Source organism: Myotis brandtii, unplaced genomic scaffold, assembly GCF_000412655.1.
Source record: "Myotis brandtii unplaced genomic scaffold, ASM41265v1 scaffold157, whole genome shotgun sequence".
Lineage (NCBI taxonomy): Eukaryota > Metazoa > Chordata > Mammalia > Chiroptera > Vespertilionidae > Myotis > Myotis brandtii.
Window position 1 is genome coordinate 3,241,306 of NW_005355708.1, and position 13,973 is coordinate 3,255,278.

Here is a 13,973-nt window from a genome sequence, read left to right on the forward strand (position 1 = left end):
ATGTGAAATGTGGGCAAATTGTATAGTTTCTCATTGCCTCAGTGGTCTCGTCTAAAAAGCAGGTGGTGATAATCTAGTACCTTCCTCATAAGGTGGTTGTGATAATTTAATCGACTAATACATTGGTTCTCACATAGTAATCCATACAATATGAATGCCAGTTATTAATGCTGTTACTAACTTAAAAATTGAAATGCAAATCTCTGTTTGCAGATAGGAAAGCTGTTATATCACAAGGAATGTTGAAATGTGTTGGTTCCTCAATGTTTCTCAAAAGTAAATGGGGGATTGGCTACCGTCTGAGGTATCTATCCATTCTTTATTGGCTCTATTCTTTATTATATTCTTGATCTGTTGTTATTATACTTAGGGCTTGCCCTAATGTGCTTTGGACAGTTTTACTTTTTTGGCACTCACTTTAAAGCATTCACAGTTTACTTTTTGGTTATTTACTGAGTAATCATAAAAAAATTATGATTTTTTTGTTTTCTCTAGCATGTACATAGACAGATACTGTGCCACAGAATCTCTTTCTTCTCTGGTTAAACAACATGTACCTGGAGCTACTTTATTACAGCAGAATGACCAACAACTTGTGTATAGCTTGCCTTTCAAGGACATGGACAAATTTTCAGGTATTACCTACTTTCAGTTTCTTGGGGGTTGAACCAGGATCTTGCATTAGGAGTAGGTTTTGTTAGTTTACTCTTTTACTTTTCTGTGTGATATTTACATGCTCCCAGGTGCCCAGAGTTAATAATCTGTTTCTACTTTATTTTGTTTTAGAAAATCAGAAATGCTACTAGCTAACATGTTTCTCGTTTTTACAAACAGCATGCAAGAAACTGTAATATGTTAACTTCGGTAAATAATTGTGTTTGCTTTGTTGTCAAGAAATAAAGAAATTGCTCTATTTGTAGGCTTCAGAATAAGATTTGTATATGTGTGTACATATACATACATATGTATATATATGCACACATACATTTACACATACATACATACCACATATATAATTGTGTATGTCCTCAAGTTCTTTTCCCTTTTTCTTGATTTCATGATAAAATACATTATTATATGTTAAACCATTGAGTTATTTTATTAGCTTTTCACTTTGTAATGTGGAACTGAAACTCAGTCTCATATCTGTTTAGGGACCTCTTAAGAACCAAAAGGATATTACTACTGTACATGTGTTATGCAGAATTCTCATAGCATTTATCTCATAATCAGATAGAAATTTTTTGTTAGTTTAATTAGTTTCTTTCAAGAAGTAAAACAGAATCATTAACCAACTGGATTGAATTACCTATGCCAACTTAATGTACCCTGCCTGTCATTCTGTCCTGTAAAATACTTCTTTTCATTTATAATACGATAAATATCTAACACATATGTTTCCATAAACAAACATTCCTTGGGGCTCTTAGCAATTTATAAGAATGTTAAATTGGGGACCACTGTGCCAGCAGAGTAAATTTAGACACATCCTATTTTAAAACGATATTTCAGAATAATTCATGACAGTATGCTTAACTATACAACATTCTTTTATATCTTCTTTCAGGTTTATTTTCTGCTCTAGACACTCATTCAAGTTTGGGTGTTATTTCTTATGGTGTTTCCATGACGACTTTGGAAGATGTATTCTTAAATCTAGAAGTTGAAGCAGAAATAGACCAAGCAGGTAAAAACAAAAGTAACAATACATTTTAGGGCGAGGGATTAGACTTGTTCATCTTACAAAGTCATTCATCTAAACTGTTGAATTAGTAGGATGCTAGGACAACCAGGTTGTATGTAAATACTATTTTATGCATTACTCCATGCCACTCTTCAAATTTTAAATGTTTACTTATTTTTTAAATTTTGCATAAGTCCAAAAAGTCATCTGTGTGGCTCTCATATGGAAGCCACTTTTCATCTCTTTTTATTATTTTTTATCTGTTTGAAATTAAGTCAGTTATAAAAATAACACCTTGATTTCTATATTCATTGATTAGTTTTGTCTATTCTTGATCTAATACAGTGATTTTCAACCTTTTTCATCTCATGGCACACAAATTAATTACTGTGGCATACCAAAAAGTATATTTTTTACCAATCTGACAAAATAATAGGTATAATTTTGATTCATTCATTCTGGATGGCTATTGGTGTTGTCATTTTTTTTATTTGACAGTCATCATGTATTACATGTTTTATTTTTTAAAATATGTTTTTATTGATTTTTTAGAGAGAGAGGGAAAAGGATAGCGAGATAGAAACATCAGTGAGAGAATCATTGATCGGCTGCCTCCTGCATGCCCCCTACTGGGGATCAAGCCTGCAACATTGGCATGTGCCCTGACTGGGAATCAGACCCAGGACTTCCTGGTTCATGGCTCAACACTCAACCACTGAGCAACACCAGTTGGGCAGGTTTTGCATGTTTTAAAAAATTCTTGTGGCATACTGGTTGAAAATCACTGGTCTAATGAAATCACTCATAGCATGTCTCTTTTGTGTTTGGCTTCTTTTACTTAATATTAGGTTTGCAAGATTCATACTACTGTATTTGGACAGTAGTTGGTTTACCTTCATTGTTTTATACTATTTTATTACAGGAATATTTCACAACTTAATTATCACATTTGATAGCCTTTGGGTTCTTCCCACTCTATGGCTGTTCTGGATAGGGTGATAGTTAAGAATATTCTTTTACATGTGTTTCAGTGAACATATGTACATGTCTCTGTTGGGTTTATACCTAATAGAATTTCTGGGGTTGTAAGCTATGCATCTGTTCAGTTTTAATAATATTGCCAAAGAATATGAGAGTTCCATTTGACCTACATCACTGCCAGATGTGTGCTTCTTTAACATTTACCTGCTTCAGAAAGATTTTCGTTATTTTAAGGAATAGATCATAATTTTCTATCCTTTTGTTTTGGCAAATAGATTATAGTGTATTTACTCAGCAGTCACTTGAGGAAGAAATGGATTCAAAATCTTTTGATGAAATGGAGCAGAGCTTACTCATGCTTTCTGAAACCAAGGCTTCCCTAGTGAGCACCATGAGCCTGTGGAAGCAGCAGGTGTATACAATAGCCAAGTTTCATTTCCAAACCTTGAAACGTGAAAGTAAATCAGTGAGATCAGTGTAAGTATAATCACTCTTTTGCCTGATGCGTTGTTTTGAACGGTACAAATTGGATTTATTACCATCTTAATTTTTAAAATATAGACATATCTAAATAATCTCTGTAGTTTTGGAAGATTAAAACTAATTTCACATGTCAGAAAAAATATGCTTATAGTAATTTCATCGAATACCATTAGAGCGTTACCCTTATTTTAAAAATAGCATTTTTTGGTCTCATTTATAAAGTGAGGAAGTGACATAATATATTCAAGTTGTGTAATTTTTGAATTACTGTCATTGCATTTAAATTTTACTCTGCATTCATATTTTTCACAGTTGTTTTGCATCTATTACTAATATTTATAGTAAATAGATTTTTTTATTATAGGATGTCTGACAATGAAAAATGTTAAAAGCATGATAATCCAAGCTCTCTCTACTCACTTGTGATACCTTTTATATATAATCTAGAGCTCTTTCGCAGGATAAGATAGAAGGATGTCTGCCTTCCAGGTAGAAGGGCATTTTGAATGGGTAATACAATTCTGTAGCAGACCAGCTGCAAGTGATGATCCTTATCACAGACTACCGTCCATCTTGCTTTGCCTGTAGAGGAACAATGGGAGTTAATGTGGTTAGGATGAAATTTCAAAGATCTGAGGCATTCAAAATTTCACTTGTATTTTCATCTTCTTTCTTGTATGTAAAATATTTTTGTATTGTACATTTTCTAAAATATAAGGACACTAAGTAGTTAGAATAGAGGTAGGACAGGAATTAGTTCCTTCAAGAGACTAGAGGTGTAAATGTGACATAACTTCTGGTTCTTTAAAGTTGTAACAACAGGTTTACATACCCTATATAAGTGGTGTGATCTAAAATGCACTTTTATAGCTTTTAATTTTGTCATTGACTGTTGACTTCCTGTCCATATTGTCCTGAAATAGTTAGAAATTCTATTACCTTTCAAGTTTTTCCTTTTCTTTCTTTTTTAAATGAGTACCTTTTAACTAACATGTGAAGGAAGATTTTAAAAAATAGTTTTACATATTAATATACCTTGAACTGCATTATTTTTTTCCCCTTTCAGGTTGCTTCTGCTTTTAATCTTTTTTGCAGTCCAGATTTTTATGTTTTTGGTGCATCGCTCTTTTAAAAGTGCTGTGGTTCCGATCAAACTTGTTCCAGACTTATATTTCCTAAAACCTGGAGATAAACCTCATAAATATAAAACAAGTCTGCTTCTTCAAAATTCTACTGGTGAGAGTGTGTGAAGGTCTGTGAATGTGTGTTGGTTGGGGCACGGGGGTGAGGGATAAATGTAGGTCAGAGATGTTGATTTTAGAAATGTATGAAAGGTAAAGGCATGTTCTGTCTGCACAAATCCAAATTAAATAAAACTCCTTATTAATGCTGAGCAATATGTTGCAGATAAGAAATTTTGGTTAAAGTATAGGTGACAGTTTTTAAAAACATTCTAACTTATACAGCTTATAATCACAAAAGTTCCTTTTTAATATTAGAAACATTATTCTCAGAGCAGCATGTTTCATCTCTTAATTTATGATGAGCAAAATAAACTTCAGAATTTGAAAAACCCTCTTTAGAGTTTCTGCATATAATATTTATGCAGTTATCTACCAAATAGAAATGTTTACATTTTTAAGGGTTATCTGAAACATTCGAATTAAGAAAAAAGCACCTTAGATGTAAATATTTATAATCAAATACATTACATTTGTAATGCATATTTTTGGATTTGCTATTGAACATTCTTATTACATAATTGTCAAATATGAAGGAATTTTTAAAAAAACATATGGCCTGAACAACGGGCAGAATGAAAAATACTGACGTAGGATTCTGCTTTCCAACAAACATTAATTCATATATGATCAGTTATTTCTACAGCATCTGTGTTCAAAGATAGTTTGTGGTCCCCAGGGTCTTGAAGAGAAAGTCGAGATAAACTGGCAAACTAACAGCAAACCATAGCCTCTTCATTTGCTTATCTTGCTGAAATATGTTAGAAATTTTCATTTCATACAACCCTTTCTATACTTATAAACTCTTTGAGGTTTAACATCTCCGAGCACTTCAATTATATTCTAATACCTTTCCTTTTTTTTAAAGAATAGTTTATTGATTTTTACAGAGAGAGGAAGAGGGAGAGAGAGAGAATGAGAGAGAGAAACATTGATGCTAGAGCATACCATCAATCAGCTGCCTCCTGCACACCTTTGAGCCCCAAACCAGGGCATGTGCCCTGACCAGGAATCAGATGGTAAGTTTTCCATCTGATGACACCCAACCGAGCCACCTGGGCCAGGACTAGTATATTTCCTTTTGATTCACTATTAACTGAAGAGCTTTGCCTAGGTTTAAAATAATAATTGTAGTTGGAGATGATTATAAATTACTCTTAAAATCATCACTATTAAAATCTGGTTTTCAGTTTATTATGCAACTTTTATTCTTTCGGAAGAAAAATGCATTTAGTGATAGAAAACTACTTTTGAATAGAAAGTGTTATGTTTTGCAATTTTTTCTTTTATTAGGATTCTTTTATTAATATACATTTCATGTTGCTAAATTATAGTACTGCATGGAGCCTTATACCCTGATGTTGTGACATTTTTTGTATATTTGGGAGTTGTACATGTATCTCAAAATCTTTCTGCTTTCAGTTCACTCTCAACTGATCTGCAGAAATTCTAGTATCTCCAAAGTTTTGTTCCTTCTGTTATATTTCGGTATTTCTGGAGTTGTTTACACATGTATCCCATATTTTCCTAGGCCAGTGATGGCGAACCTTTTGAGCTCGGCGGTCAGCATTTTGAAAAACCCTAACTTAACTCTGGTGCCGTGTCACATATAGAAATTTTTTGATATTTGCAACCATAGTAAAACAAAGATTTATATTTCTGATATTTGTTTTATATATTTAAATGCCATTTAACAAAGAAAAATCAACCAAAAAAATGAGTTCGCGTGTCACCTCTGACACGCGTGTCGTAGGTTCGCCATCACTATCCTAGGCCTTGCTTTTGGTCCTAAATAAAGCCATGTTTCCTTAAGGAATCACTGGCTTCTCTGTGTGTATCTTACCCTCCTTGCAAAGCTTTTTGTATCACTGATGATACAGTTCCTTCAGTTATAATATACTAGTAGCTCTCTCCTCAGGAGTACAGAGCCACTCTGGCAAGCTGGGGATGAAAGATCAATTAGAGCACAACATAGGAATAAATGTAGTCTCATGAAGATCACTATTCTCTGACACTCAGGTTTGGTGCTGAGCCTGATCCACCCTGCTATACTACTTAGTTACTGATAGTGTTTTCCTTGGTTGGTTTCGATTGTTATCCAAGTCACATCTGTCCTTCTTGAGTCCTGGCTATTGTGATAATGGAATAGTTTCATTATCAGGCATGTTGGTATGAATTTTAAACTTAGGTTTTAGTTTTTCCCTTGGCTCCAGACAATTTAAAGACTGTAGATGGAGACCTGATTATGTGTTTTCTTATTTTAAGGTAGTTAAGGCAGTCCACATTTATAAAACTTGTCTGTTTGGAGCACACAGAAATCCTCTAAGGAGTAATGTTCCTGAAATCCACACCATGATTTCTTATCTTTCTAAGCCCACAGGTTATCTTGATACATAAAATTGCCAGATAGATTTTATCGTCACTAACCAAATTTCAGGAACGATAGAATTTCAGTGTCATAGTCTTAGCAGTAGCAGCAGCTAAAAGTTGCACAGTCACCTTCAGGTTCTGTGCTCAGGCTGACTGGCTCCAGAGCCAGTGTTCTTAGTCATGTCTTAGCCAATGAAGATAAAATACTTTTTAAGGAAGAGGGGGGCTCGTTCCAGTGTTATTAAAAGCCTATATCTGTTGGCATTTGAACTGATTCTTTACTATTTGCTTTTCCCCTAACATCAGACTCAGATATCAGTGATCTTATTACCTTTTTCACAAACCAGAACATCATGGTGACGATGTTTAATGACAGTGACTATGTGTCTGCTGCTCCCCACAGTGCAGCTTTAAATGTGATGCATTCGGAAAAGGTAAGGGTAACGTATATGGAGGAATACCCATTGGAATGTTATGAAAGGTTAAGATATTTCCTCTAAAATTAGTCATTTGCCGATTTGGCCTCATTAGGCTGAAATTAGAATTTGCTTTTGGAAATAGTAGCTGTGTTTATTTAGAATATATTTTGTGCCCTGATGGGTGACCAATAAGTAAAGCTTAAAGGAATTTAATTTTATGTTACATTTTCGTTTAAAATATCAAAATATCTGTAGATTCCAAACCAGGTTGTCTTTGTCGTTGAGTATTATTTCTGTGATTTGCTGAGTAGCTTTTAGTACAGTTAATGAGAATTAGTTTTGGGGATGAGAAAAGCTTGGTATATAGCAACAATATATCCATTTATATTTACATGTATTTATATATGGTATGTAATAAGTCTCTCTTTTCCAACTTGTAGGACTATGTATTTACAGTTGTTTTCAACAGTACTATGGTTTATGCTTTGCCTGTATTGATGAATATCATTAGTAACTACTACCTTTATCAGTTAAATGTGACTGAAAGCATCCAGGTCTGGAATACCCCATTCTTTCAAGTAAGCAAATTAAAAACTGAGTGTGTATGTGTGTGTACAATATAAAATGTGAAGAAGTTCATCTTGTGACATCTCCTAGTCCTGGTAAAACTTGAGTTGGGGATGGTTTACATCTGGGGTTAGGAGTCCCTAGTATTAGTTTACTTTAGGATCAAGGTGTTCTATGTTGGTGCGGACATTTTTGTAAAGTTTAAGTATTTTTTATATTAATCATAGACAAGTTAAGATAATTTAAAAATGAATATTGTTCAGCTAAAATTTTGTTACTGAGGTAATTTGAAAGAACCTTGAGAAGACACCCAGACAATTCTTGTAGGTGGGGCTGTTGGTTAGAAATATGAAAATTAACTTGTCTCCAGAAAAATGCTCAACATTTTCTCATAGTCCTTATGTTTCATTTTTTATATGTGGAAAAATAAATGGACAAATATCTTTCTGTAATAGCGTGTTCATTCACTGTTTTTTTTAACAGCTTTATTGAGATGTATATCATATACAGTGGGGCCTTGACTTACGAGTTTAATTCGTTCTGAGACCGAGTTCGTTAAGGAGCTCGTTAGCTCAAATTACTCTGTCAACTCAAAGCAAAAAACCGGCCAAGACACAGCTGGTATCTCAAAAAACTCGTTAGTCGGGACACTCGTAAGTCAAGGCCCCACTGTACCTTCCAATTCACCCATTTAAAATGTACAACTCAATGGTTTTCATTATATTCATATAGTTATGTAACTATCACCACAAATCAGTTTTATATTTCATCACTCCCTCAAGAACCCCTTGTGCCTATTAGTTTATCACTCCCTCTTTCCCCTACCTCCAGCCCCAATTTGCCCCCAATCTGCTTTCTGTCTTTATGATTATATAATCTATACCCCAAACTTCTTTTAGTTGGCTATAATTCTTTGCCATATTTAAATGGAAATCACATGGAAGATTAATTTAGTACTCCTCTTGTTACAGTTATACATAGGTATGGGGACAAAATAACATTAAATTTGCATTTTAAAAAGTTCACTGGTTCTCTACCTGGTCTGGCTCAGCGGGTAGAGAGTTGGCCCATGAACCGAAGGGTCCCGGGTTCGATTCCGGTCAAAGGCACATACCTCAGTTGCAGGCTTGATACCAGCCTTGGTCAGGACTCATATGGGAGGCAACTGATCTATGTGTCTCTCTCACATCGATGTTTCTCTCTCTCTGACTCTCCCCTTCTCTTCCACTCTCTCTAAAAATCAATGGAAAAATATCCTCAGGTGAGGATTAAAAAAAAAATAATTTCACTGGCACCAGGGTAGAGAGGGATTTCTGTTTGGAGAATTGTGGAGGGAAGAAAGTAAAAAAAAAAAAAATCAAATCAGAGATCCTTTTACTAAGTAGCTTAGATGACAAGTGATGGAGTGTCTGAGTTAATTCAGGGGCAGTAATAATAATGACAGAGGGAAAGAGATGTTAAAGAAATGTGTGGCGTACTCCATCATTGCTTGGAGCAATCAATGAGGGTCCTTTGGGACCTCTGTGTGGGAATATAGTCTCCCCTGCTTGGGACAAAAGTTCCTGGTTCCCTAGGAAGTTGAGCTTGGGTACAGCTTTTCCCATTGGAGAAAAGTAGGGTGTGCAGATCCCAGCTAGCTTATAGTCCAGGCAGCCTCATGAAGGCCTCCAACATCATTCTGAGATGGTCATGTTCATTGCATAAGGCCATTGGTGGATATGCTAACTGCTTTTCAATTTTACTTTTAATTAAATGGTGAAGCTTAATTTATATGCCGTATTATTATTTTGTGTTGTAGATAAGAAAATGGAAGTACAGTGATTTGCTCAGGATCTGGTAGCTTTTTAATAAGTGGCAAAGTTGCTAGCTCACTGCCTGTTAACTTGGCCATCTGTTCTTTCGTATAGACCAGCGGTCGCCAGCTGGTGGTCTGTAGACTGCTGGTGGTCTGTGAGGTCCGAGAGGTTGGCAACCGCTGATATAGACTATGCCTAGGGTGGTTATCCTAATGTGTTTCTTCAGAGATTTTGATAATCTTTTAGAAAGTACTAAGATGTATCAAATGATTCTCAGTTCCATTTCTTATTCTACGGTTGTTTTTCAGGAAATTACAGACATTGTTTTTAAAATTGAGCTGTATTTTCAAGCAACTTTACTTGGAATCATTGTTACTGCAATGCCACCTTACTTTGCCATGGAAAATGCAGAGAATCATAAGGTAATGACTCAGTGAAAAAAATTACAAGTATAGTTTGCTAATAAGAAATCACATTAAAAAATAACCTATTTTGGCCCACCCAGCGTGGTTCAGTGGTTGAGTGTCGACCTGTGAACCAGGAGGTCGTGGTTTGATTCCCAGTCAGGGCATATGCCTAGGTTGCAGGCTTGATCCCCAGTGTGCAGGAGGCAGCCAATCAATGATTCTCTCTCATCATTGATGTTTCTCTCTCTCTCTCTCCCTCTCCCTTCCTCTCTAAAATCAATAAAAAATATATTAAAAAAAAACACAACGGACACATTTTGCATGAGTACAAGACTTATGTATACTTATTTCAGGAGTAAGCAGATGGAGTATAAATACATTTATTATAATTATAGTAATACAGGGTGGGGCAAAGGAGGTTTACAGTTGTGAGTACACGAAACACAGTTTATTCTTGTATTCTTAATTTTGTATTATTTTCTATACAATCAACTGTAAACCTACATTTACCCTATCTTGTACTAATAACTATATTACTCAAATCCTTGCCATCTTCTTTAAAAGTTGCATCCTTTAATTCTTACAACCTTGTGAGGTTTTGTGTGACCCACTTTATAGGTCAGGAAACGGAGCAAGGAGGTGTTCATATAATGTGTGCAGGTTGACTCATCTGGGTTCAGTAGTGGATCTGGGAGCTGACTGTGATCCTTATGTTCTTAATTGGTGCACTCCCCTTTAACCTTTAATGGAATGTGTTGATTGTATAAGGCATTTAATTTGATGGTAAGTGAAAAAAAAGAAAAAGCTTGAAAATTATTGTCATTACCAGGGCCTAGAAAAAATTGCTCTGTACAGAGGATTTTTAGTTTTCTTCCACCTTCTTTTCTGTTCCTTTCTCTTTTTAATCTCCTCCATACAGCAGATAGATGCAGGTGATCTTATACAGTTTTTGAGCTTTTGACAGTCAGAGCCTTCTACTCTTCCACTCTGTTGAGACTGTCTTTTTCTTACTCTAATCAAAATTCTCATTCTCTTTGGGTCTGTTCTTAGTTCAGTTCAGTTCATTGTCTAAAGTAATTTATACAGTGTGACTAATAATGAGGTTAAGCCTCATCTAAAACTAATACATAAGGCTCAGGAGACATTTAAAAAATATACTCAATTTTTCTGTTACACATATTCATTATACTAATTTAGAAAATATAGGAAAGTATAAAGAAAATAAAAACTATCCATAATCTTTACCACTCAAAGATAAAACTTACTAGACAATTGCATTTTTCTCTTTTTTTGTTTCCACTTAAATGGTTTTTAATTCAGATTTTTATTTTGAGGTAATTGTGGATTTATATTGGTTGTAAAATATAATACAGTGAGATCTACGTTCCCTTATCCACTTAACCCCAATAAAAACATCTTGCAAAACTATAGTACAATACAAAGCCAGGATATTGACATCAAGAGACAGAACAGTTCTGTCATCACAAAGATCCCTTCTGTGGCTTTTTCAAGCCCACATGCCAACCCTACCCCTCCCTGACCTCTGGCGACCACTAATTTGTTCTCCATTTCTATAATTTTGATGTTTCCAGAATGATTAAATGGAATCACAGCACATTTTCTTTGGGCATTAGTTTTTCTTACTCAGCATAATTCCCTGGAGGTTCATTCAAATTGCACACATTAATATTTCCTTCTTTTTATTGCTGGGTAGTATTTTATGATGTGGATCTGGATTGTTCCATTTTTTTTACTATTATGAGTTAAACTGCTGTGAATATTTGTGTACAGGTTTTTGTGTGAACATATGTTTTCATATATCTGTGATAAATGTCCAAGAGTAAAAATGCCCAACAGTACAGTGCTATGTTGTATAGTGATTGAAAGTTTAGTTTTATTAAAAATTGTCAAACTGTTTTCCAGAGTGGATATACTGTTTGACATTCCCACCAGCAATGTACGAATAACAAAAGCATCCAGTTGGATTATCGAAAATAATTATATTTGACTTGGTTTATGTTTTTTACTTATATTGGAATGTATAGTTGTTATAATTTATTGAACACAAAAGTTGTCCTTTTTAAAAAGATCATTTCTCCTCTTTTTTTTTAAAATTGATTTCAGAGAGGAAGAGAGAGATAGAAACATCAATGATGAGATAGAATCATTGATCGGCTGCCTCCTGCACACCCCCTAGTGGGGACTGAGCATGTTCTCTGACTGGGAATTGAACCATGATCTCTTGGTTCATAGATCTACGCTCAACCACCCAGCCACGCTGGCTGGGCTCCTCTTCGTCTTAACTCTATATTACATGCTTCCCTTACCTTAGTCTCTGGCTACTTCTTTCATATAATACTTTTATTAGAAGTGATGTTTATGTAGATGACAGAATCAACTGAATAAAATGGTTAGGAATTTGGATTTGTAAAAGATTTTTAAAATTCAAATTAAGTAATGAGAGCATTAGAGAGTTAGAAAAACTATCATCATTTAAGTTACTCTTAGTGCTCATGAAAATGCTGTTTACTTGTAGTAGCAATAGCTTGCATTTAGGTACTACAAAAGAGTATATAAAAAGCTTTTAATGCGTTATCTGTGCAGTTTCAGGATTACGCTGAAAGCCCTATGTAAACCCACAGGGTACTTGGCAGTTTATTAATGTTTTTGTGAAAGGTCAGTTTTTTAAAGTGAGAGTCCCTTTTCTTGTTTAAAACACACCTTTCCATGTATTTTCACAGATATTCACAAGCAACCATGTTTTGACTACTGTGATATAGAATCACTATTATACAGCTATAACCCCAACAACCTTTGTTTTATTTTAGTTTTGTGTTTCCTAGAAGCACTGCTGTAACCCGATTCTGAAGATTTTATTGAAGTATTGTTGTATCTCAGAAATAATGATCTAAATTAATATCCTCATGGAATTTATATTATTTGTAAGGAGGGCTTTTATTACCTACAGACCTATAATATAAACTTTTATTGTTTTGTTGATGTAAGATTAAGAGTTCTAAAATAATTTGCTAGAAATTTTTGTTTGTTTGCAAAATGTTTAAAATTATAATCAATTTCTTCCTTTCTTTTTTTTAGATCAAAGCTTATACTCAACTTAAACTTTCAGGTCTTTTGCCATCTGCATATTGGATTGGGCAAGCTATTGTTGATATCCCCTTCTTTTTTATTCTTCTTATTTTGATGCTTGGAAGTTTATTTGCATTTCATTATGGATTATATTTTTATCCTGTAAAGTTTCTTTCTGTGGTAAGTTAACATTATTTGTACTCATTCTATTTGTAAATAAAACACTACTTTAAAAAATGAAGTCTTTCCAAACATGATAATCAGCTGGTTGAGTAATTTGGGTATTAATATTTTTATAGACAATAGAACCAGTTCTTATTTAATCATTGTATACTAGAGGCCCGGTGCAGGAAATTCGTGCACGCCCCCCTCCACCTGAGTCGTCGGGCCCCCGCCCGGCTCCCTCAGCACCTGGGAGCCGGGCAGCAGCCCCAACCCCCACCACCACCACTGGTCGCCATCTGCGGGGCAATCACTGGGGCAGTCAGGCCCCTGCTTGCACCCGCCTTGGCCTGGCGCCACCTGCTGACCTTCACCATCCTGCCGCAGTCCCACTCTCATGAGGGCCCATTGGGGCTGGCAGCACCTCCAGTGCCACATGTTGCCAGCGCTGCGTCGCCAATGCCCGCCATGTTTTGTGCTGCCCCCTGGTGGTCAGCACACATCATAGCGAGCGGTTGAACTCCCAACCAAGGGGACAATTTGCATATTAGGCTTTTATTATATAGGATGATACCTGTAATCAATGCAATTTCTATTGCTATAAATAAGTTTTAAAAGCAATGACTTACTACCATTATAAAATAATTCCTTGACATTGAAGTAGTTTTTTATGTAGACTACCTAGTTATGTGTAATTAGAAATACTTAAACAGTCCTTCCTTAAAATGTCTTCCTTGTCTCTATGAAAATAATTTCACAAGGAAGCTCTTTTATTT

The 13,973-nt window shown here is 35.0% G+C and overlaps 1 protein-coding gene across 2 annotated transcripts in view; it reads left to right on the top strand.

Moving 5' to 3' along the window:
* The window catches only part of ABCA5 (ATP-binding cassette, sub-family A (ABC1), member 5), a 52,608-nt gene that overhangs the window by 24,657 nt on the left and 13,978 nt on the right, over positions 1 to 13,973 (top strand). For both annotated transcript variants that reach the window (XM_014536103.1, XM_014536104.1), the window contains 9 exons: positions 214 to 304; positions 496 to 635; positions 1,568 to 1,687; positions 2,941 to 3,142; positions 4,215 to 4,384; positions 7,066 to 7,193; positions 7,619 to 7,756; positions 9,850 to 9,963; positions 13,045 to 13,215. In XM_014536103.1, the coding sequence (XP_014391589.1) occupies positions 214 to 304; positions 496 to 635; positions 1,568 to 1,687; positions 2,941 to 3,142; positions 4,215 to 4,384; positions 7,066 to 7,193; positions 7,619 to 7,756; positions 9,850 to 9,963; positions 13,045 to 13,215 (1,274 nt within the window). The remainder of the gene's footprint in view (positions 1 to 213; positions 305 to 495; positions 636 to 1,567; positions 1,688 to 2,940; positions 3,143 to 4,214; positions 4,385 to 7,065; positions 7,194 to 7,618; positions 7,757 to 9,849; positions 9,964 to 13,044; positions 13,216 to 13,973) is intronic.